Here is a 23909-nt window from a genome sequence, read left to right on the forward strand (position 1 = left end):
AATAAGGCATGTTTATCTTAAAACAGTAGACTCCAACCTACAAGGGGGCACCTTCCTATAATATTTCACAGCATGGAAGACAAATTCATTTTCACCCGTGCATATATAAACTTGGAATGGTCTCTTTTCACATAAATGTTTCTTTATGTAATATCAATAAAAGCACAGTTGTTTAATAAAAACCATTGGATTGATTTCTGGCTAACAAGTAAAAATTTGGCCAGAGCTCTCAAAGTGACTTCTCAGAAATCATACCAATTCCAGTGCCTATCCCTTACAAGCTTTATCTTGCTGTTTTACTTGAGCCAAACTTCTGTGGGTTTTAGCTTCTACTCGTACGTTGTCCAGAAACGTAGTTTATCCTTTCATACGTGAAGCATTTTCCTTATTGTCAACCCTTAACTGTCCCAGAACTTCCCTCTCTCAGATGGCACGGGGGTGGCAGATCTCAGGAGGGAAGCCTGGAATTTGGTAGTAAAGTTTGGAATTGAGTGGGAGGCCAAGTCCAGAGCCCCCATGGGTGGTGTTTTATCTTCCCCAATCAAAAATTCCAGAATCTGACTCTGTCATTGCAAACATGACTGTTCATATGACTGTTGTTGTTCTGGGGAGAAAAATATTTTCAGAAAGGAAAAAGTGTTTTCATCACATGTCAGGTTCTTTTCCTGGCTTATTTTTTTAGTCTTAAAATCCTCCCAAAGTTTGGATTAAAGGAAATTATGCAAGAAAGTGATGTTCCTATGTTCAGACATTTGTTTTCAATCTGAAAACCAATTTATCATCATTCCTTCAATAAGCGGGTGTTTAGTAAGGCAGACCCTGCTGTGTGTTTGACTGCAGTGTGAGATCTGTTGCCCAGCCAGTGCATCTCACACAGAATTAGGGTTTAAAATGCCTACCCGGTTTAAGGATCTCCACCAGGTTTGAGAGGGATCTCCCAATAGCAGCTCTTTTCTTTCTTTCCTTTTCTAATTACCTACTGTAATGTCAAAGCACCCCCCTACCCTGCACTATTCACAGAAATAATGCCTCAGTGGATTAAATACAGGCTCAGCAAACGTGGCAGACCATATGGTCTCCGTCACAACTACCAACTCTGCCATTATAGGATGAAAGCAGCCATTAGACTATTTATAAATGAATGACCATCGTCGTTCCAATAAAACTCAGGGTGCCAACCCGTGGATTAAACGATCCAAGGAGGAAGGAAGAAAGGAGGAGGGGAGTCCCCTAAAAGTATTAGAGGAAAACATAGGAGTATGGAAACTCTTCTTAAATGAAATGCAAAAAGGAAAAGCCATAAAAAGCTGCTAAATTTGACTACATCAAAATATAAAATGTTTGGATGCAAAAGATACCTTGAACAAAAGAAGATACTTACTAAAAAAAATTTATATATATTTACATATAATGTATATATGTACACACACACACGAATCTCAAAGCATTCCAGAGGACTGGTACCAGTTCACGAACTGTTTGCTACGAGATTTATACGGAAATTGAGAATAAGTGTTTAGAAACATTTGTAGCAATTTCATATTGCTGCAACATCTGAGCACATGATCACTTTTCTAATATTTTATTTCTGTTGTCTTTTATAAGAATATTGGTCCATGACCAACTGGATAGAAAGACACCAAAGATAATTTGAGAAGCCCTAATCCAAAGCATTCTGGTTGTTGAAAAAGAAAAAAGACTGAATATACTATTAGAAAGTGGACAAAGTATGTGAGCAGGTAATTCATAGATGAGGAAACCTGAATGACCAATAAACATTTTAAGGGATGCCCAATTTATTAGGATTAGGAAAATGAGAAGTTTGGTTGTATCAGGCATTGATAAGAGTGAGGATAGTTTCAAGCAAAGGGTAGAATGTTTAGAAGCATCCCTGGCCTCCATCCACTAGATGCCAGTGATACCCCTCCCCAAAGCTGTGACAACCAAAAATGTCTCCAGACATTGCCAAATGTCCTGCAGGGGCAGAATCATCCCTGGATCAGAACCAGTGGTACAGGGAAAATATTGTTCTCCTGGACAGCTGGTGGGAATATGAATTGGAACAGCTACTTCAGAGAACAATTTGTTGATATCTACTAAAATTTAAAATATGCACACCCCATAACTCAGCAGTTCTATTTCTTGGTGTCTCTACCTAGAGAACACAGGCAGGTAGGCACAAAGAGGCTGCTTGCAACATTGTTTGTTTGTAATGCTGAAAACCTGGGAGCAGTCTGGAGGTCCATCAACGGAACAATGGCAAGATAATCTATAGTGTTTCAGTTTTGAAGCTAATATTTAAAAAGAGTAAGGTAAAGGTGGAAACAACCCAGATGTCCACTGATAAATGAATGGATCAGCCAAATGTGATAATATACATACAATGAAATACGATTCAGCCTTAAGAAAGGATGAAATTCTGACGTGACTGAACCTTGAAGACATGATGCTACGTGAAATAAGCCAGTCACAAAAGGGCAAATAATTGTATGATTCTGTCTACAAGAGGTACCTGGAATAGTCAAATTCATGGACAAAGAAAATAGAACAGTAGTTCCAAGGAACAGGGTGGGGGGTAGGAAGACGAGGTTATTGCTTAATGAATACATAGTTTCAGTATAGGACATGGAAGCATACAGGACATGGATAGATGGATAGTGGTGATGGTTGCATGGCAATATGAATGCACTTGAAACCACTAAAGTGCACACTTAAAAAAGGTTAAAATGGTAAATTTTATGTTATGCATGTCTTGCCACAATTTAAAATGACAAGGTAGATTTCCGTGTATTGACATGAAAAGATCTCAAAGACATAATGTGGGGTTCAAATTAAACATACAGATTTAAGTACATACCTATGCATCTAAATGCATAACAAGTAGAAGTAGTTATCTAAGGAGGGGTCTGGCATGAGGATGGTGCTGAAAGAGGATTTTGGCCTAATTTGTGTTTTAATTTTTTGAAAGGAGAATGCATTCATGAGTTGCTATTGAATTTTAACATTGACAGTGGTTAGAATATCTCCGTAAAGAAAATTCAGGGGGGCGCCTGGGTGGCACAGCGGTTAAGCGTCTGCCTTCGGCTCAGGGCGTGATCCCAGCGTTATGGGATCGAGCCCCACATCAGGCTCCTCCACTGGGAGCCTGCTTCTTCCTCTCCCACTCCCCCTGCTCTGTTCCCTCTCTCGCTGGCTGTCTCTATCTCTGTCGAATAAATAAATAAAATCTTTAAAAAAAAAAAAAAGAAAATTCAGGAAACCAGTCACAGTGGCTATCTCCAGGGAAGGAAACTTAGTACTTGGGGGGGCAGATGTGGAAAGGACACTTTATTCGTCCTTTTGAACCCTTTCAAATTTGAACTATGTGATATTATTATCTATGTAATTGAAACTTACAAATAAAGTCAATGATTATAAAATTCTTCCTAAACTTATGTTAAATTCAAAGCAGCTGACTTTTGGGGTTTTGTAGCTCCCATAGTTCATTCCTTCCCTTTCTTCTTTCCATCTCGCCATTTAAAAAATCTTCACGTTCGAGGAGCGTTCCCTGAGGGTCATTGTTAATGACTTTTTCCCACGGAATCATGTTTTCCAAACCAGAAAGAACTTAAAACTTAACAAAAGTCCCAGCTTTGGCTCAGTTCTGTATCACCTATTTTGCAATTCTGCAAAATAGGTGTTTGTCTTTTGTGTCTCTAAGTTCTCAGAGCAAGCCTGACCAAGGCTGAAAGTCAAGTTCTCAGTCCCAGAGGCTTTGATCTTGAGGAGTTCCTCGGCTTTCTACTTGGGAGCCCATGTGGTTGGTAGCATTATCCAAGGGGAAAGAAATCTGGGTTCTGGTCCTGACTCTATTACCCATGGTGATTTATCGTGTTAATTTTACTCAGTTTCACAGCCTATAAAATGGGCCCATCCTTTTCAATTCCTCAGGATCATTCTAGGGAGAGCTTCTTTTTTTTTTTTTTTTTTTTTTTTTTTTAAAGTAGTTTCCATGCCCAATTTGGGTCTCGTCTCGAACTCACCAACTTGAGATCAGGAGTTGCATGCTCTACTCACCGAACCAGCCAGGCACCCTCAGGATCATCCCAGGGAGAAATGAAGACCACTTAGTTGAAAGTCCCTGTGTTGTGTATCAGGAAGGGCCTGCATCTCCTGGGCCCATTATCGCATCACTCTTACTGACAGGTACCTGTGCTCATGCCCTAGGTATGTACCCGTGGGCATCATGTTCCTGGTTGGAAGCAAGATTCTGGAAATGAAGGACATCATCGTCCTGGTGACCAGCCTTGGAAAATACATCTTCACGTCTATATTGGGCCATTTTATTCATGGAGGAATTGTTCTGCCACTTATTTATTTTGTTTTCACACGAAAAAACCCTTTCAGGTTCCTCCTGGGCCTCCTCACGCCATTTGCAACAGCGTTTGCCACCTGCTCCAGGTGAGTCGATTCCAGGTGCCCTCAGCTGCTCTGAGCCATAGTCATATGGAACCAGGTGAGTCCAGTCATAGATGCACAACCAGCATTTGACATATTTTAATTTCTTGAAAACTCGAAATTGGTCTTGTCTGGTTTTGAATCACCAGCCCCACACTTTTATGGAAGTAGGTTTCTGGGGTTGCCAGAGGAGGGATTGTCTTATTCCCTTCTCCTTTTTGCTCCTTAGAGGTCAGATCATTATTTAATCCAGTTGTGGGTCCTCACCCTAACTGCCTGAGTAAAAGAAGGCAACCACTTAACTTAATACACGTCTCAGGGAAGTTTCTAGAATAATGTCTGCCCAATTCTCCCTCTGGATACATGAAATAGAAAATAAGACCAAGGCATCATGGTAACGAATGGGTGCTTAGCTCTCCGGCAGTCCACAGTATTGTGGGATTGTCTAATTTAGTACAAAAGATGCACCTTGTCATTATTGGAAATCCTTCCAAAAAATCGGGCTTTCCAAGTATGTTAAAGAGAACTTTCAAAGGATGGCAGCACATTGCGTTCATACATTTGGGTTTTGCCTCTCTACTGCATGTTTCCTCCCATCCTGAGTGGCTATTTATATGATAACGTGGTGGTGGTAAGAAGAATTAGGGAGGTAAGTTTCTTGGCTTCGAAACAAATCTGCTTCTCAGCTATGCCAGCCACCCGCAGGGCTAGCTGGAGAGAGCAGGGATTGTTCTTCCGATTGTCCAGGAACATAGTCCCTCTCCAGGCTCTCCCAGCCATTGCTACTTCTTGGCCTAAAAGGAAAACAAGCCATGGTTTGCCTCTTGCTTCTGGTGGGGAACGGTTCAAGAGAGGAGATGCACATATGGAATAAATAGTTCCTTGTTGTCTTGAGACCGTTTGGCGCCATGAGGTAGTGTGGGGTTTCTTGAACTGTTTGGAACCGGTGTGCCCAGGTAAGTAACGTAACAGGTGAATCTGGGGAGTCAGAGTTTGAATACTTTGGAATCGACATTACCGCACGTTGTGACAGAAGCTTTGAAGCAATTCCAATTTTTCTCTTTCTTCAAGGGAAGAAAACCAGACACTAGGATGACACTAACTGCTCTGTTTGTGGGTCTGAGCCGAGCAGTCTGTGAGCCGGGCTGGGAAGGACTGTTGTCATGGTTGGCCGTTTCTCCCCTCCAGCTCTGCAACCCTTCCCTCCATGATGAAGTGCATTGAGGAAAACAACGGTGTGGACAAGAGAATCAGCAGGTTCATCCTCCCCATTGGGGCGACTGTCAACATGGACGGGGCGGCCATCTTCCAGTGTGTGGCCGCGGTGTTCATTGCCCAGCTCAACAACGTCGAGCTGAAAGCAGGACAGATTTTCACGATTCTGTAAGTTCATTTTTCTTTTCTCCATCTTTAGGTCTGGGTCAAAACTCGAGGGGTTTTTCTTTGTGTGTGTGATCTCCTTTGAAACACCTCACGAATACCCATCTCGCCATGACTTGGAGAGGTCCCCTTTGGAAAATGACAGCGCGAATTCATTACTTGAAGAGAGTGAATCATCTCTGAAGGGCTCAGCCAGCAGCATCTAGGGTTCTGTGGTTTTCGGTTTTCAAACCATGGCTGCCATATTTTGCATTTCTCTGTGCCCATACCATGCTCTGTTAATGGCCAGTCTTCTGTGCCGTCCCCTAGAGTGACAGCCACAGCCTCCAGTGTCGGAGCAGCAGGCGTGCCAGCCGGGGGGGTCCTCACCATCGCCATTATCCTGGAGGCCATCGGGCTGCCCACTCATGACCTTTCTCTGATCCTGGCTGTGGACTGGATTGTGTAAGTAGCAAGCCCTAAGGGCACTTAATAAAAGAAAGTCTGTGTTGACTTCCCTAGGATCTTGGCACCGTGCTGGGTTTAGGACGTGCAGAGAAACTTCAGACATGCCTTGTGAAGGAGTGTACAGTTGAGCTGGCCAGACAAAAAGTTTTTTTAATGATTTTATTTATTTATTTGTCAGAGAGAGAGAGCACAAGCAGGGGAGAGGCAGCCAGAGGGAGAAGCAGGCTCCCTGCTGAGCAAGGAGCCCCATGTGGGACTCGATTCCAGGACCCTGGGATCATGACCTCAGCTGAAGGCAGATGCTTAACTGCCTGAGCCACCCATGCGTCCCAGGCAAGACAAAATTTAGAGCTAGGAAAAATTAAACAGTGTAAGAGTCAAAGGCCCATGAATGACCATGAAATATCATTACTGGGAACTTGGTTAGGGCATCCAGGAAAACAGGGGTCCAAGACCTAGGCTGGGCCCCCAGTGCAGGGCCAGGGGGACGAGGGTCTAATGGAGATTGCTGGCTGCATAGGAGTCCTAGCCGTTGGAGCAGTGAGCGTTTGGGAATGATTGTCCTTGCCCTGGAACATGCAAGGAGTGCTTTCTGCAAGGGCAGTGAAGATGAACCCAGCTGATATGAGTGGATTGGGCTCAGGGAAGGAGGAGTTAGGCAGGAGGTATGATTCAGGCCATCATCACCAGGGCTCCCGTAAAGGCACAGAACAGTGAGCATTGACTCTGAGTGTGGGTTCCTTGAGTCACGTGATACCTTCTTTAGGTGGGAACAATACTTGTTTTATAGGGAAGGTCACCTGAGGTACTAATGTTGGACAGTGGAGCATATGGACAAGAAAATGAGCTCTGGAGCCCAGGTACCTGGGTTCAAATCCCAGCTTTGCCATTTACTAGTTGCATGGTAGGAACTGTTCTGTGCTTTGATCTGCTCACCTGTCAAACAGGAATAATAATGGAACCTGCACCAGAGCTGTGTTGGAGATGCAGTAAGTTAGCATATCCACAGTGCATAGAAGAGTTCCAGGCTTGTGGTAACGCATCCAGTAAGCATCAGTGAAGAAAGACACTGCTGGCCAAGTGAGCCAGAGCCAGGCACGGCATAGCCTAAACACTGGAGTCTGGCACTGGGCTCGTGGCTCTGCCCATTGTGGTTGGGAATGGTGGTTTCCAGCCTTTTGTGTAAGCCCTGGAAATTTGAAGGGACTTCTCAGAATCCTTACAGTTTCTCAGAACAAGGAGGGTGAACTGTGCAGCAGAGACCCACATTGTCCGCACAGCTCATCAGCGGGAACTCAGTCCCTGAGCTAGTGAGTTGCACGGGACCAGAGTGGCGTGTTAGAGGCCCCGTCCGCTTCCTAGGCAGCTGCCTCTGCAGGAGGGAGGCAGGCCTTGAAGAGGCAGTTAGTCAGGAACAGGGACACAGGGCACCAGGCAGACTGCCCAGTAGAGACCTGAAGTCACGAGCTGTCAGCCATCGCTCGGGCTCTGCTTGCACAACCCTCAGCTTCTCCGGTGCCCGCAGGCGAATTCACACTTTTCCCCTCTCTCCGAAAGGGGCACTGTCCTTGCTCTGAGCCCTAGGGGAAAGAGAGGGTGCTTCTTGGGCTAACCTGTGGGAAGACAAACTTTGGAAAGGACAGTGCTAGGAGATGGTGTTTGCCAACTGCCCTGGAATACATGCGGAGTTGAGCATTCAGCAGAGATCCAGTGTTGAGGTGAGAGAAAGAAGGGGCATTTCCACTGTACCCCGGAGCGGGAGAGAAGTGGGATCCGAAACCCTGTCTACACTCTCCGTCCCAGCTACGTGTGACTCTCATACAATGTTGTGTACTACACATAAAATACACACATAGAAAGATGTTACCAGATTCGCTAGGAGTTGTGAAGTGTCAGAGTGACTTTTGTTTTCTTCTTTATACTTTTTTTTTTAAGATTTTATTTATTTATTTGACAGAGAGAGAGACAGCCAGCAAGAGAGGGAACACAAGCAGGGGGAGTAGGAGAAGAAGAAGCAGGCTCCCAGCAGAGGAGCCTGATGTGGAGCTCGATCCCAGAACGCTGGGATCACGCCCTGAGCTAAAGGCAGACGCTTAACGACTGCACCACCCAGGCGCCCCTCTTCTTTGTACTTCTTTCCAGGTTTTCCACAATCAGGGTCTGTTACTTTCCTGAGAATAAGAAATAATGGAAGAAACTTAGTGTAGAGTAAAGTGAGGCCTGTGCCCCTCGTATCGTGCTCTCCGGACCCCGGCAGGGCCCCCAGGCTGCTGGGGCGGCCGCCCGGCTCGGGGGCACCCGCGGCAAGGCCTGCCTTTTCTTCCCCCGCAGGGACCGCACCACCACCGTGGTGAACGTGGAAGGGGACGCGCTGGGTGCGGGCATTCTCCACCACCTCAATCAGAAGGCCGTGAAGAAGGTCCGGGAGCAGGAGCTGAGCGAAGTGAAGGTGGAGGCCGTGCCCAACTGCAAGTCGGAGGAGGAGACGTCGCCTCTGGTGACTCACCAGAACCCCGCTGGCCCCGCAGCTGGCGCCCCCGAACTGGAGTCCAAGGAGTCGGTTCTGTGAGGGGGCTGGCTCAGGGCTTGCCCACCGGCGGGGCGCCCCGCCGTGTGGGGGCGCGGGCACTGCGCTCACCGACTTTTAGTCCCGAGCAATGCTTTGGCCCAGTCACCGATTCAAGGATTACGTCTCCATGCCGGCATTGGGCTTCCCAGCGGGAACTGGTTACCGGAGAGCAGGATACTCTGCCATATGGCTTGGTCCATGTACAGGTGCAACTGTGTGTGCTTTGGAAACCCGTCCTGGAGCCGCGGGCTGGGGGCGGAGCGGGCTCCCAGGGACCAAGTAGTGACAGCTTGGAACCACACACATGTGCCCTCCACTGCGCCAGGCAGCTCTGCCCTGGGGGGCTTTCTGGGCAAACGTAGGGGGTTTAGAGTCCTTTGTCACGCTGCCTCGTGAGCCAGAGTAATTGGGAAAATTCCCAGATTCTTACCCTTGTGTGGAATTCACCGAGCTGGGACTCGAGGTGTGGCTGGTTCTGATTGACTGGTTGTTGGTGGGCTTGAAGGCGCTGCACATTTCCAGTTAGAAATACTCCAGATGGCGCTTAGCACTGTGGGGGTCTCTGGTCAGTGGCATTAAGTAAACAGTTTAAATGCTGAGGTCGGGGGGTGCGGGGGTGCAGCCGGCAAGGGTAATTTAAACACCCTATGAGGACAGATGGACAGACACACACATACACACACAGGCATACACCATCGTCCTCATTGTCATCCCAGCCCCAGGGAAGTTTTCTGTTTCCACTACGTGGCCTCTGACAACACTGTAGCTTTATCCCCATCCACTCTGATCTGGCAACAGGCCAGAGAGGGGCCTCTTCCTCCATCATCATTTCAGGACCCGCTGGTTTATCAATCCATTCTTATAATTCAGCTAGCCCCCTAAAATGCCGCACTGTGCAAAACAAAAATGAAAACACATAAACTCACTCACTAATTGGGGTAGAGTGGGTGCCCCCATTCCCAGGTCCCCAGGTCCCCTGGCTTTGGCTGATTGCTGTGGGCTCGGTTTCTTTTCCTGCCAGTAGATCAAAAGTTGAAACCTGTAAGCCAAATGTCCCCGTTCCTCCAGATACCTGCCGACCTGGTCTGAATCTAGGTGAGGGGGCTTTATCAAGAAGACTGGTGTTGCCAGGGACAGGGAAGACCGAAAGCACAAGGATGTTCTTTCTCTGTGGCTGTTGATGTGTTTCCATGGTGTGATCTGCAATGAGTCCTGGCCTTACTTTACCCCATTTGTAAAATGGGGCTTGATGTCACCTGCCTCTTACCTACCTCAGAGGGATTTGGTGAGGCAAACTGAGGGAATCCGTGAAAACAACCCTTTTGCTTCTTGGATATCAAGTGCTAACACCCCTATGCTCTTATGTTTTACCCAAGTGATATCTTTCTTCACGGAGGCCTCGCGCTCCTGGTAAAGACAGCTTCTCTGAGCAGAACTTTGTTCTCTGTGTGCGTTAGTAGCTCTGTTATGCCGCTGGTTCTCTTTGTAGGTATTTGCTAGCATCCAGTGCGACCTCTTCCTCACGTTGCTCAGGTGTTCCTGAATGAACCACCCCATCTTGCAGCACATTTCCACGTCCCTGGCTTCCCTGTGACTCCCAGACCCCAGGCACAGGCTCGGCCACCTCACAATGGGCCATTAACAGCTTCCAGATGTCCCACCTCATGCGTTTTCTTGTTTTCCCTGTTGCTGTGGCATGGCTGTCACCCTGGCCCTGTAGAAGGGGACACACCATGAAGATGTGTATCCTGTGCTATTGGGAATGGGTGGGCGGGGACAGAAGCAGTCAAGCTCCTCTGTTTTAAAATCGGGGGTGTGTGTCTGAGTGGAAGGAGTGGGCAGGAGCCACGGGGCACAGGGCTGGCCTAGCCAGTGGGAAGGCCCAACTCGCTCCAAACTTCTTTAAACCAGCTAAGCCACTCCCATGCCGTGTGAGGCCACCAGGGACCAGGAACTGAGCTGAGAGCTGCCTGGAAACCTTGACCCTCTGGCTCCTTGCTGATCCCCTTCTGTTTTGAAAGAGGAAACAATCACCTTGTCCCAAATTGGAAATGAGCATTCACTATTTCTCTGCCTTCTCCTTCGGTAGATCTTACCTCTCCTTCTTTCACGTGTATATGGCTCTATATGCACACACACGCATATATATGTGTGTGTATCCACATTGTTTTAGCTCCAATCCAGGCAAGTTTGAATTTGGATAGAGGTGAACTAACCACAGTGTTGGCTTCTGCAAACTGGTTTTCCTGTTTCTAAAAGTAAATTTCACAAAAGGTAAAACTTAGAGCTGCACATGCAGTGAGCGCACTCCTCTGTCCTGAACCTGACAGTGCAGTGGGGAGAGTGCCAGGGCCTGCAGCAGGGTGCTTCTGTATGAAATCCCCCACGACGGCTCCCCTTCCCCTGGGAGGAAGAAGGTGCTGTGTGTCTTCCTGTTCTTCAGTCTGTAGGAGCAATCAGACCACGAGTGACCCGGCTGGGGAAAATCCTACTTTCTCACTATCTGAAGCTGTCTCCCCCTCTCTTCTAACATGTTGTCGTAAATACTGTTCATCTCTGACTGTTTTGTGTGCGTGACATTTGCCTTAAAACATAGCAGTCCTCAAAATGAATACAGTATTTCTGCTAGGATCTGCATGTTCCTTTATTCCTTTCCTGTGCTCCGAAGTGACAGTTACCAATGGAGCTCTTCCAGGGGATCACCTGAGGGTGACCGAATTGATTTTGTTCTCGCAGCTTTTAGCCAGCCTGACTGCCTGAGGCAGGACAGGCCCGGGGTGGGCCAAGCTGCTGCAGGGCAGTCGCTGATGGGGCTCGCAGGAGATGAGTGTCCGGCAGCTTCCGGGATGCCTCCTAGTCAACACTAGCAGGGCTCATGAAAAAGTGGGTGGTTTCAGTACATACCTCCGTAAAATTAAGTCTTGTTGGAACAGCTAGGTCAACAGGCCTTAACTGAGCATCTATAAACCAAGAGCCACGCTGGAAGAATGCCCTAGTCCATAGAATTACTGAGAAAGCCCTGCGTGAGGCACTTGCTCAGGCCTCCGCCATCATCCACACCACACCCAGCCCATTCTTCCGTATAATCTCATTTTCAGTGACACCACATTCCAGCACAATTAGGGAATTTAGGAGCTTCTTATAAAAGATTAACCGACAAGCTCACACTGGTAGCCTTAGTTTCCAGGCTCTGGAGCCCCTGAAGAAACAGGTCCCGTTCTGACCTGCACGTTTCCAGCTCTTCATATCATACAGACACCAGTTTTAATTTCTGGGCAAGGCCCAAAGGGATGAGGACAGAGCTTACACAGACCAAGGGCCTGATGGGGCCTGTTAGTAACGACCAGATTCCCACCTTGGAGGACAGCTGTCTTGCTTCTCGGTTTTGAAGAGTGTTTGAAGGCTGAGGTTGGTACTCAGTGCCTCAGCTTTTTCATATAGCCAAATCAAGAGGGGCAATTCCATAAGCTGCCTCTTCCCCGGTGAGCAGGAAGTGTGCAGACCTCTGGGGTCACCTGAGCCTGTTGAGGGGAACTTCGCACGGCACCCATGAAGGACATGAGCGATGTAGCAAGGAGGAGTGTGCACTGTCTGGGTTCCATCCCCGCTCTGCTGCTTGCGTGCTCTGTGACCCGAGACGCAACAACCCCTCTGTGCCTCAGCCTCCTTATCTTTTTTTTTTTTAAGATTTTATTTATTTATTTGAGAGAGTGAGCGAGCACAAGCAGGGTGAGCAGGAGTGGGAGAAGCAGACTCCCTGCTGAGCAGGGAGCCTGACATCAGGACCCCGGGATCATGACCTGAGCTGAAGGCAACGCTTAACTGACTGAGCCACCCAGGCACTCCAGCCTCCTTTTTAAAATGGGAACAGTAATCTTACTAGGGACATAGGCTATTGTGAAGGTAGAGGAGTTAATTTACATAAAGTGCTCAGAAAGTGCCTGGCACATGGCATGTGCTCTGGTAGTGTTGGCTCTCAAATCAGACACCCAGTGGCAGGAAAGGTTCCCAGTCAGCCTGTGTCCCTTCGTGTGCGGGCCCAGCAAGTGGCATCTGATTCCTCGTTCTCCTGTGGAGATAGAGAGGAAGATCTCTTACAGCTGGTGGGTCTGTGGCTGGAGAGTAGAGGAGCATGCCCATTTTGAACATGTATTCTAAAACTATTTGGGTAACTGCTTAAAAAGAACCGACCCTGTAAACAATGGTCAGGATGCATTCGAATTTCTCTTATTCACAAAAGAAGCCCGCTACTCATGCTTTCTCTCTTCAGCTGCATCCTCCCAACTTGCCACTCAGGGTGCCAGCAGCTCTTGGCAATACCCTGTCGTCTAGACAGAAATTTGCTCTCCTGGTCAGGCTCACCCCCTCCTCATCGTGCTTAGGGGGGTGCAGGCAGGATTTGGTGTGGGGGTTCTGGTCTCCCTCCCCATCTCAAGGCCTTTGCCCTGCAGTCCCCCTTACTTGGGGCTCCCAGCGAGTGAATACATAGCAAGAAGGAGAATCTTAAGTCATTTGAAAGAAAACTTCCCTCTTCAAAGGAAGACAGCCATGAGTCCTCACTGGCTTTTTGTCTTTTCAGAGAATGGCACTGGGTATCCTAAAATTTCTGAAATCAGAGTCTCAAACCTGAATTGTGTGTCTTAGAAACAATATGTAAAAAAGTATTGGGCTGAATTTTTAGCAGATGTAGGATTATTTAGAGCAAGACACAAGACTGAGATGAGAGCCTTCGGATCCCTCGAGTGTACTGTAACAGGTGAACTTGCCCCAGGTCTAGGACACAACTGCCCCCAAGCTCTGCCTTTACAGGGAAAAAGAAAATCATGCATAAAGCTCAGAAGTTTTCCTTCTTTGAAAAAATAGTTTCCGGGGTGTCCTGAGCTCAGTAAAGATGCAGTGTCTCTTCATTTTTTAAAAAATATAATGGTTATATTTACATATATATTTACATATAGTCCACATACCATAAAATTCACCCTTTTAAAGTATACAATTTTTAGTATATTCACAGAATTGTGCACCCACTACCACATTCTAATTCCAGAACATTTCCATCACCCCAAAAAGAAACCTAGGACCTCTGGCATCCACTAATCTGCTTTCTGTCTCTAGGGGTTTGCCTACTCTAGACATTTTGTATTTATAGATAGAGATGCTTCCTTTCATAGATACATCCCAGATAAAGAAAATTGATGTTCAAAATGTAATCACTGTCCACATTCCCAGTACACTCCATTCTGCCCACACATACCCAAAGGAGACTCTGTAAGATCTTAATCATTAAATACAGACTCCCTCATTTTAGCATGTTGAGCCAAAAAAAAAAAAAAAAGTAAAAGGGTTTCTGGTAAATGGGAACACCTAACTAATTTGAAGCAGCTCTCCCCAAACATGTATAACTGAGGAAGGCCTACGCATCTGACCATGGGATAAGTGAAAATGGGGTCGGGATTCTGCTAACATTCTGCTAACCACTGGTGTTGTGCTATTGTATTCCATGTAAATGATGCTGCCTGGAGCTGGGCAGTGCTCCAGCTTCACAATTCTACAGGACAGCCCCAATTTGGAGGTGAGTTGCAGTTAAAAGATTTGACTCACACTCAAAGCATGTTGAATGATCTATTAAAAAAAAAAAAAATTCTAGGGGCGCCTGGGTGGCAGAGTGGTTTGAGCGTCTGCCTTGNGGGGTCGGGATTCTGCTAACATTCTGCTAACCACTGGTGTTGTGCTATTGTATTCCATGTAAATGATGCTGCCTGGAGCTGGGCAGTGCTCCAGCTTCACAATTCTACAGGACAGCCCCCAATTTGGAGGTGAGTTGCAGTTAAAAGATTTGACTCACACTCAAAGCATGTTGAATGATCTATTAAAAAAAAAAAAAATTCTAGGGGCGCCTGGGTGGCAGAGTGGTTTGAGCGTCTGCCTTGGGCTCAGGGCGTGATCCTGGCGTTATGGGATCGAGCCCCGCATCAGGCTCCTCCACTATGAGCCTGCTTCTTACTCTCCCACTCCCCCTGCTTGTGTTCCCTCTCTCGCTGCCTGTCTCTATCTCTGTCAAATAAATAAAATCTTTAAAAAAAAAAAAATTCTAGGGACGCCTGGGTGGCTCAGTCGGTTAAGCATCCGACTCTTGGTTTCCTCTGGGGTAGTGATCTCAGAGTCGTGGATTTGATTCCTGTGTCAGGCTCTGCACTCTGTGCAGAGTCTGCTTGGGATTCTTGCTCCCTCCCATTCGCGCTCCCTCTCTCTCTCTCTCAAATAAATAAATGAATCTCTTAAATTATTTTTAGTAAGTGGAAGCTAATGAATCTCAGAGGCCACAGGGTTGAGGTCAAGAGCAACCGTCTTCATCAACTTTACCAGTCAGTTTGGTTTTCCCAGTTGCGAACAGGCTGTCACAAGGCATCTGGGTCTGTTGCTAGGCATTTTGTAGCCTCAGTGTACCTTTTGTCTCTAGTCTGCAGAGCACCCTGGGTGGGCTGGCTGGATTATTCATTGCCCCCATGCCCCGCCTTACCTCCCGCCAAGCCCCTCTAAGAGAACTGATCTCATGACAAAAGGGTGGCCCCAGGACCTTATGAGTGGTGATCCACTACATTCAGTCCTTCCAGAAACACAAGAGCAACAATGGCCAGTACTGAAAAACGACAGATACCTAGGAGTAAAATGCTACGTTTATATCAACAAACTGAGGTATAGGGTTAGAAGTCCGTTTAGTAGCCTCCTGCAGGTGGAGATTGGAAGGGGGGAAAGAGGGGCCTCTAGAAATGCTGGCAATATTCTGTCTTGACTGGATGGGTGTCTGCCATAACTCACTTAGCTGTACACGTAGGTTTCATGCACATTTCTGTGAGTCATGCTTCATTAGGAAACCAAATGGGGGTGGGGGGGCGGGACCTGGTAGGAGACTTAACTCTGCTGTGGCCACCAGTTGCTTTGGATGAGCATGTCTTTTCTTAGGTGTCCTACAGCCCATCGGAAGTTCTCAGCCAATTGCTTCTTGGCCATCTAGGGCAAAGGTCAGCTAACAGTGATCCACAGGTTAAATCCAGCCCCTTGCTTGTTTTCGTTTAGCCCTCAGACGCTGCTCCAGCAGACTAGCACTGTGAGCCACAGAGGCCACGCCTGGGGGGCTTGCTCCACCAGTGTCTAGGTCCCATCCACACCAAGCAGGCTTGATCTGTGTAAGACAGGCAGTCTTTGAGTAGGAAGCTGACCCCTAGTCAAAAATACTCCTTATTAGAAAAACCTACATGATTACTTCATCTTAAAATCCTCAGACACCTGCAGAGAGAGGAGAAAAAGCCACGTTCACAAGGATGAATGTGGCAAAGTAGCAAACCCTACCCAGTGGTTCTCAGCTTCCAGTGCTTATTGGAATCACTGAGCTTTGAAAAAAAATTGCCTCAGCCCCACCCACAGGGATTCTGATTCAATTGGTCTAGGTTTGGGCCTGATCATTTACTTTTTTCTTTTTTTTTCATAAGTCCCAGATGATTCTAATGTGCAGCCAAGGCTGCAAACCACAGGGTTAGTGCAACATGGTGATTCATAAGAAATACATATTTGGTCTTTGTCCACGGTTCCTGGCTCATAGTTCCCCACAACTTTGAATTTCCTGAGCAGTAAGAGCAATGGGAGCATCTTTTATCATAATATTTGGTCTATTGTCCTCAGTTCCTGAAATAATTTCAGAGCCTTAGAGGTAAAATGGGCATCTTGTCTTCATAATAAGACCTTTCCACCATAACTGAGTTCATGTTGACGAGGTGAATTTTATAAAGTGCCCAAAGACGGGTGCTGGTTGCCAGGGGAAGCAATCATGAGTGAAGTGTTGGAACTTTCAGTCCTACCGCCTGATTTCTGGGGAGGAGAGAGGGGCTGGAGGTTGACTAGATCGCCAATAGACAGCGATTTAATAACTCATGCCTACATAACAAAGCCTGCAAAAAAGCCCAGAAGGGCAAGTTTCAGAGAGCTGAGAGCTTTTGCGCTGGTGAGTGTGGGGAGGTGCTTGGTGGTGTGGGGAACCCTACACACGCACACTGGAATTTGGTATTAGAATCAGAGCTAGCCACTTCGTGTCTTTTCTTAGCACATATGCCTTCTTCCACTATCTAGTTAGTGCTATTGACATGAAACCTCTCTAGGTGGCTTTTAGTACCTATATTAAACCTTCCTGCCATCTGCCTTTTTGTACAATAAAAGTATACTACACTTAGTATTGTTCTATGCAAAGCTGATAGTGCCTTTCACATGGGGAATTACAGGACTGAAGAAGAGTTAACATTAATTTTCTTCTTTTTTTCTTTTTTTTTAATAATACCTGTTAGCTAGTATTTAGAGAATTATCCCGTGTCCTCGGCCAGTGAGCGCTCTCATGGCATGCCCTATCGCCAGCTCTGGATCAATGAGCACTTCTGTTTACTTTTCATTTTGAGTCATGTAAGTCAAAGTGTGTATTTCCCTATGGTGTTTTTGTTCTCATGGCAATAGCTATCAAAAGACATCCAAGTGACAGGATGGGAGGTGCCACCAAAGTGCCAAGGAAGAGGGTCCAGCTGGACGTCCAGATGAACACCTTCAAGGAACCAGATGAAAAAAAAAGTCGGCAGTCAGGTATGGAACACTAGAACCCCTCTAATAAACATCAGAGCACCTGAGAGGACAAGATTGAAACTGTGAACAGTAACTAGAAGAAAAGGTAACAGGAAACTTGTCGCAACTTTAGAGGATTTGAAGAGAATGATATCCCAACACATCTCCTTGAACCCAGGCTGAATAGCTTTGATCTGGTTACAGTCCTCTACTAGTAAGGATTCCAGGTTGCAGACAACAGCATCCACTGTAGTGACAAAAGGCAAAAAAGCATTGATTACGCAGTATCAGTGAGGGGTGTACAGGATTTCTGAGGATAGGGAAACAGGTGGGTTGCTAGTTGCCAGAAACAATGCAGCTAAGAGTTCTGAGCTCCGTAAGAACTGTTCTAACAGAAGTTGCATCGCTGCCACTGCCCACACACCTGGGACATTAGGAAGCAGCCAGTGGAACCCCCCCCCCCACTCCGCCCCCCGCCAGCAACTGCAACCTCCCAGTGTAGCTCTACCCTGTATTCCTCACTTCCACCTTCCCAGGCTCACCTTCGGAGTTTCACACAGGTCCCTGTGCTTGGCAGAGCTTTGAGCAAATCCAGGAAAGTGGTCTCCAGTTTCTTAGCCCTCACAGCTCAGGAAGCTACACCTGAGGGAGGTTAGAATGGCCCTTGAGCCCCTGGGTCTGCCACAAACCCCACTTACAGGACTCCTGCCCCTGCTGCAGACAAGGCCGGGAGATCCCTAAATGCCTGCTATGACAAACGCAGACTTCCAGACGAGTGAATGAACACTTCGACCCCCATGGTGCTGCTGCCCAGCGGGTCCGTCTGTGGCATCACCCTTCTGCTCAGCAGCACTCACTTCACAGCTGTGTGGACTTGCACTTCTTTTTTATCCCTCAAGAGTGATGATGTTTATGATATTAAGCACAGGTCTCTGACATCATAGGTTTATGATATTAAGCATAAGTTTAATAAAATGGAAACAAAGATTACCAAGAGTACCCAAAGCAGTCAGCCTGTAGCCTCAGTGAGACCCTTACTGAGGAAAAAAAGAGCAGTTGCCTATTCACATATACAGAACGCGTTTAAACTTGTAACACTGCATATATATTTAATATTAATATTAATAACATATATATATTTAAGATTTTGTTATAAGTAATCTCTACACCCAACATGGGGCTCCAGCTCCCAACCCTGAGATCAACAGTCACACACTCCGCTGACTGGGCCAGCCAGGCACCCCCACTGAAACTGTATCATTGAAAAATAGGTCTGATGGACAAAGTGTCATTAGATAAGCTGCTTATCTGGCTGAGAGTGCAGTGAAGACATGAGGGAAAGGCAGCAGAGGGAAAGGGGCCCTCCTCACCACAGCAGAAAGGGGTTTGAAGGGGTGTGGGGCTGATTCGTGTACGCAGTGTCTATCGTGGGCAGGGTGCCGTGGGCCACAGAGCTCGATACTTGTCCTGTGTGTACTGCTTCCTTGCTGGCTACGGTGAAATCTCCTTTCACCTTCTGACTAATGTCTTCTCCCACTTACAGACATGCTTTACCCTGTGTCATTTCCACCTGAGGGATGCTGGTGTCTTCCCACAGAGCCCGGAATTGCTCGTTGCTGAGGAAGCCACCAGCCTGCTCCTGAGGCATTCTTTTGTGAACAGCAAACTACTGGTCCTACAACTAAATTCTCATCTTTTGCTTCTTTTTTTCCTTCTTCTCTTTCTTAAAAAAAAAAATGGATTGGAACTTCACCAAATAACCAAAACCATATTAGCTGGGGACCAATGGAGTCATTACTGGAGCTAGAGGGCCACCCTGTGGCTAAGTGTCCAAAAATTAGGTCCAGGGTTCCTCCCTCCCCCATATTTCTGCAATGAATATTTTCATCCAAAGAGCAGACAGAAACACCAGGACAACTTTTGCTAAGTTTCTGCTCAGAATGTTCAATTGGCTTTCCAAGCTAGAATATTTAGGCCAAGTATGTGCCTAGACCAGCATCATCAGCGTCACTTAGAAACTTATTAGAAATGCAGATTCCTAGGTACACCCCAAACCCACTGAATCAGAAACTAGAGGTGGGGCCAGCAATCAGTTTTAATAAACCCCCCAGTGATTCCGATGAACCACCAGTTTAGACTGGGTAGAAGAGCCTCTCCCTGGGCTGGGCTAGCCTAGCAGCCATACTGATTGTTGCTGATGATAATTATTGTGTCACTCATTCAGCAACCGTTGCATTGCGTTCATTCAACAAATACCTAGTGTGCGTTTTAAAGGACATCAAGAAAGCCTACGTGATTGGAGCAGAGTGGCTGTGGGGAGTGGAGGAAAGGAGTTTTGAGAGGCAGGCAGGAGCCAGGTTGTGTAGACAAGCAGACCACAGTGGGGACTGATCTGTCACGGGAGCTGCTGGAAGGAGCTAACCAGGGAAGAGATAGAAGACTGTCTTATAAATAATCGCTTCGGCTATGGATGGAGAGCAGACCATTGTTGGAAGGAGAACAGATAGGAAGGGGCGCCTGGGTGGCTCAGTCCATTAAGCATCTGCCTTCAGCTCACGTCATGATCCTGGGGTCCTGGGATAGCTCCAAGTCGGGCCCCCTGCTCATTGGGGAGTCTGCTTCTCCCTCTCCCTCTCCCCCTGCTCATGCTCCCTAGGTCTTTCTCTCTCTCAAATAAATAAATACATAGATTCTTAAAAAAAAAAGAAAGAAAGAAAGAAAGAAAGAAAGAAAGAAAGAAAGAGAAGGAAGGAAGAAAGAAGAAGAAAGAAAGAAAAGGAAGGAAGAAAGAAGAAGAAAGAAAGAAAGAGAAGGAAGGAAGAAAGAAAGAAAGAAAAGAACAGATAAGCTAGAACAAAGCTCAGGAGAAGGAGAGTGGTGACTTGGATTGGGGTATGGCAGTTAGACGTGTTGAGATGGCTGGTTCTGGATGGATTTTGAAGGTAGAGTCAGTAGGATTTACAGATGGATTGTATGTGTAATGAAACTGAAGGGAATCTAGGTGGACTCCAAGGTATTGTGCCTGAGCAAAACGTATTTAGTGAGAAATAATTAAGTGCCTACTAAAGATACACTTAAAATGTATTGCATAAAGATCAAATGTTTTAGTAGGCAAGACCAATTAAATGAAGATTATGGGTTGTTTTTCTTTCTACATAATTTACCTAATTCCTTGTTTTAGTTAATATATTTCATCTTTTAGAAAAATGTTTTAATTTCGGTAAGTAACTTGCTGGAATTTCACAGACAATACTTTAATACACTGGTATCTAAAAAGAACATAGAGGTTTTACTTAAGGTAATCAACGGCTATTCTTCATATTAGAAGTAGAAATAGAAGCCCTTTACCAATTTGCTGCTTTTGTTCTTCCTGCGGTACAAATTAGCAGCAATTATGCATGCCTGCAGACATACATTTTAATATTTAATAGAGCCATATCCTCCCCCATTTAACTTAACAGCCAGATGATACCTGGCAACCTCAACCATGTGGAACTCAGGTATGAATTCCCAAACCATACTCAGCAGCTTAAGTGATGTGTCTAAAATTAAGGGTAATGGTTTAATAAGCTTAATTGTTTGATTTCCTCTGGCAACCTTCCATTCTTCCCAGGTTTAATCCAATTCAATAAATGGTTATTGAGTGCCTACTGTGAACAGGGCACCCTGTTAGGCTGCCATGAGGCGTGTAGAAGGGACAGCAGAGAGTAGATTACAACCACATGAGGGTGGGGGAGCAGACCTGCTGGCTGCCTCAAGGAGGAGAGAGAACACGGAAAGACCACCACCTATGAAAGAAGTCTCAGAGCTTTTGAATCAGCACTAATAACACCAGATAATTAAATAGCTCCCTAGGCTAAATTAGAGCGAGCTCAGTACCTGAGCTTTCCTAACAACGACAATGAGTTGTAAAATTAAAAAGAAAAACAATTGTTAGTAACTTAATTTCTTACTGGGAAATGATACAGATATTTTAGAAAACGTTTAACCAAAATAATTAGCATTTAAGTTAAAAGGTCTTCCCTGATTGTCATAAAGGATTAATTAAATTTGGACTATCTCATTAACATTACAATTAATAGGATGTTAATTAAGTGTAAATGTATTGTAAATGTACCTGAAAAGTTCTATTAAGGAAGAATTTGAAAACTGAATCTTGACTGGCCAAATAGACTGCTAGTTTGGATCTTTTCACATTAATGGGCTGCAGGCTAGGTGGACTGGGACTGGGGAGCAATTGCTAACTTGTTACCTTGGGTTCTTTCTTTAAAATTTCTCATAATAAAAGCTTTTTTTAAATACACACAGGAGTAATAGAATAGCATAAAGAACCTCCACGTGTTCCTCACCCAGTGATCAATCTCCTTTTATCTATCCACCGACATCCCCCTCCTATATTATTTTGAAGCAAATCCCAGACCTCATATAATTTTAATCCATGAATATTTCAGTATGTATCTCTAACAGGTAAGCACTCTTTTTTTAAAGTTTTTTTTTTTAAGATTTTATTTATTTATTTGAGAGAAAGAGAGCATAACCAGAGGGGGTAGTGGCAGAGGGAGAGGGAGAAGCAGGCTCCCCGCTGAGTAGGGAGCCCTACACGGGGATTGATCCCGGGACACGGGGATTGATCCCGGGACCCGGGGATCATGACCTGAGGCGAAGGTGAACATTTAACCGACTGAGCCACCCAGCCGCCCCCAGGTAAGGACTCTTTAAAGAAATCCCCAAAATTCCATTATCATATCTAAATAAATAAATAAATAAATAAATAAATAAATAAATAAATAACAGTAATTATTTAATAAAATCAAACTCTGGTCAATTTGAATTTCATTTGCTTTCTAAAGTTACAATGTGTATTAGTTTGATACGATTTCAAATCCACTTGTTTATGACTTAAGTGAAGTTGTTTTAATCCACTTGCTTATGACAAAGAACAAAAAAAAAAGTTCTTAAAAGTAAAGTTGTTTTGATGTAAGAATGGAGTAAGTTGTGTCAGGATGGTATCCTCTGCTCTCACTGAGAAGAGATCAGGAGCTCAGTGCAGGGGAGCGCTACTGCGCTTATCAGTAAAGACATGAGAAGCAGCTCTGGCAAGTTAGACTATAAATACTGAGAGTTTGTGAGGACTACCAGAGAATGTCTGGCCTCAGCTATACTTTTCTGATCCAAATAGCTCTCGAAGACCTTGGGACAATCAGCTCCTGCCTTGGTAAAGGCTGCCGTAAAGGGGACTCTTTTCTCCAGTCGTGAAAGCTGAGCAGCGGCCATGATGGAGATCCTCTGGCTCGCGTCCGCAGCAACGAGCCCTAGCAACCGGGGATTTTTACTTTTGCACCTGGCAGCAGGAGGTCAGCTCCGCTTTGGTTAAACTCTCCTGAGTACCAACTGAGTATAATCATATACCTCAATTAAATTTACTTTACTCCTTTCGTCTTTCCTTGCCTGGAACAATTATGTGATTAATCTACCGTTGGGTTTGGAGTGTGTTATTTACTGGCTTGAGACATTATCCTGTATGCTATTGACTTGTGAATTTCCCACAGGAACCTGTGTTAAGTACTGCTGACCCTTGGACAACACGGGGTTGAACTGCATGGGTCCACCTCTATGCAGATTTTTTTCTATACAGTACAGTACTATAAATATATTTTCTCTTCCTTAGTATTTTCTTTAGCTTATTGTAAGAATACAGTATGTAATATATATAACATATAAAATGCATATTAATCGACTGTTTGTTATCGGGAAGGCTTCCAGTCAACAGTAGGCTATTAGTAGTTGAGTTTTGGGGAGTCAAAGTTATATGTGAATTTTCAATTGGTTGGAGGGTTGGTGCCCCAACCCCCATGCTGTTCAAGGGTCAACTGTATATTGCTGGCCAAGTCCTACTCAGTCTCTGATCATTAACTTGCCTCCCCAAACAAATTATAACTTTTAAAAGGTTTCTTTGAATTAGGATCTATATCAGGTCCACACTGCAATTGATTGGTATGTCTTAGTCCATATGTCCCCCACCCCAACCCGCTTTGCCCTTTAAAACGTTCAGACTACTAAACAAGAACTTCTCCCTTCCCTTGATCAGTGTGGTGTGAAGATGTATGATTTGGGACTGCTACAAACCATTTTGCTACTGTGCAAGGGGAAAGCCTGCCAAGGTCCCAGCAGGAAACAGCTGGCACAGCCAAACTGGGCAATTTGAGGAGCAATTAATATATATAAATATATATGGACTATCCATAGTTATGGCAAGGTGTAGGGAAAACTCAAGAATAGGGAAGTATCTTGGGGCCATTACCACTCTAGACCTCTGGGGAGGGTGATGACCAGAATGCAGACAGCAAGAGCTGAATGGAGAGGGTCACCTCACAGGTGAGAGCTGAAAGCAATCTGTTGCGAGCCCCAACAGAGATGGAAGTTTGTTTATTTATTTATTTAAAAGATTTTATTCATTTATTTGACAGAGAGAGAGAGA

General features: G+C 45.6%; 1 protein-coding gene across 1 annotated transcript in view; it reads left to right on the forward strand.

Annotated features, from left to right (window-relative positions):
• The window catches only part of SLC1A4 (solute carrier family 1 member 4), a 29658-nt gene extending 15493 nt beyond the window's left edge, over positions 1-14165 (forward strand). The window contains exons 5-8 of the mRNA XM_011235315.3: positions 4207-4440; positions 5626-5820; positions 6127-6261; positions 8596-14165. Coding sequence (XP_011233617.3) covers positions 4207-4440; positions 5626-5820; positions 6127-6261; positions 8596-8833 — 802 coding nt within the window. The 3' untranslated portion in view covers positions 8834-14165. The remainder of the gene's footprint in view (positions 1-4206; positions 4441-5625; positions 5821-6126; positions 6262-8595) is intronic.
• The last annotated feature ends 9744 nt before the right edge of the window (positions 14166-23909 follow it).

Source organism: Ailuropoda melanoleuca, chromosome 4 (genome assembly GCF_002007445.2).
Source record: "Ailuropoda melanoleuca isolate Jingjing chromosome 4, ASM200744v2, whole genome shotgun sequence".
In the NCBI taxonomy this organism is placed as follows: domain Eukaryota; kingdom Metazoa; phylum Chordata; class Mammalia; order Carnivora; family Ursidae; genus Ailuropoda; species Ailuropoda melanoleuca.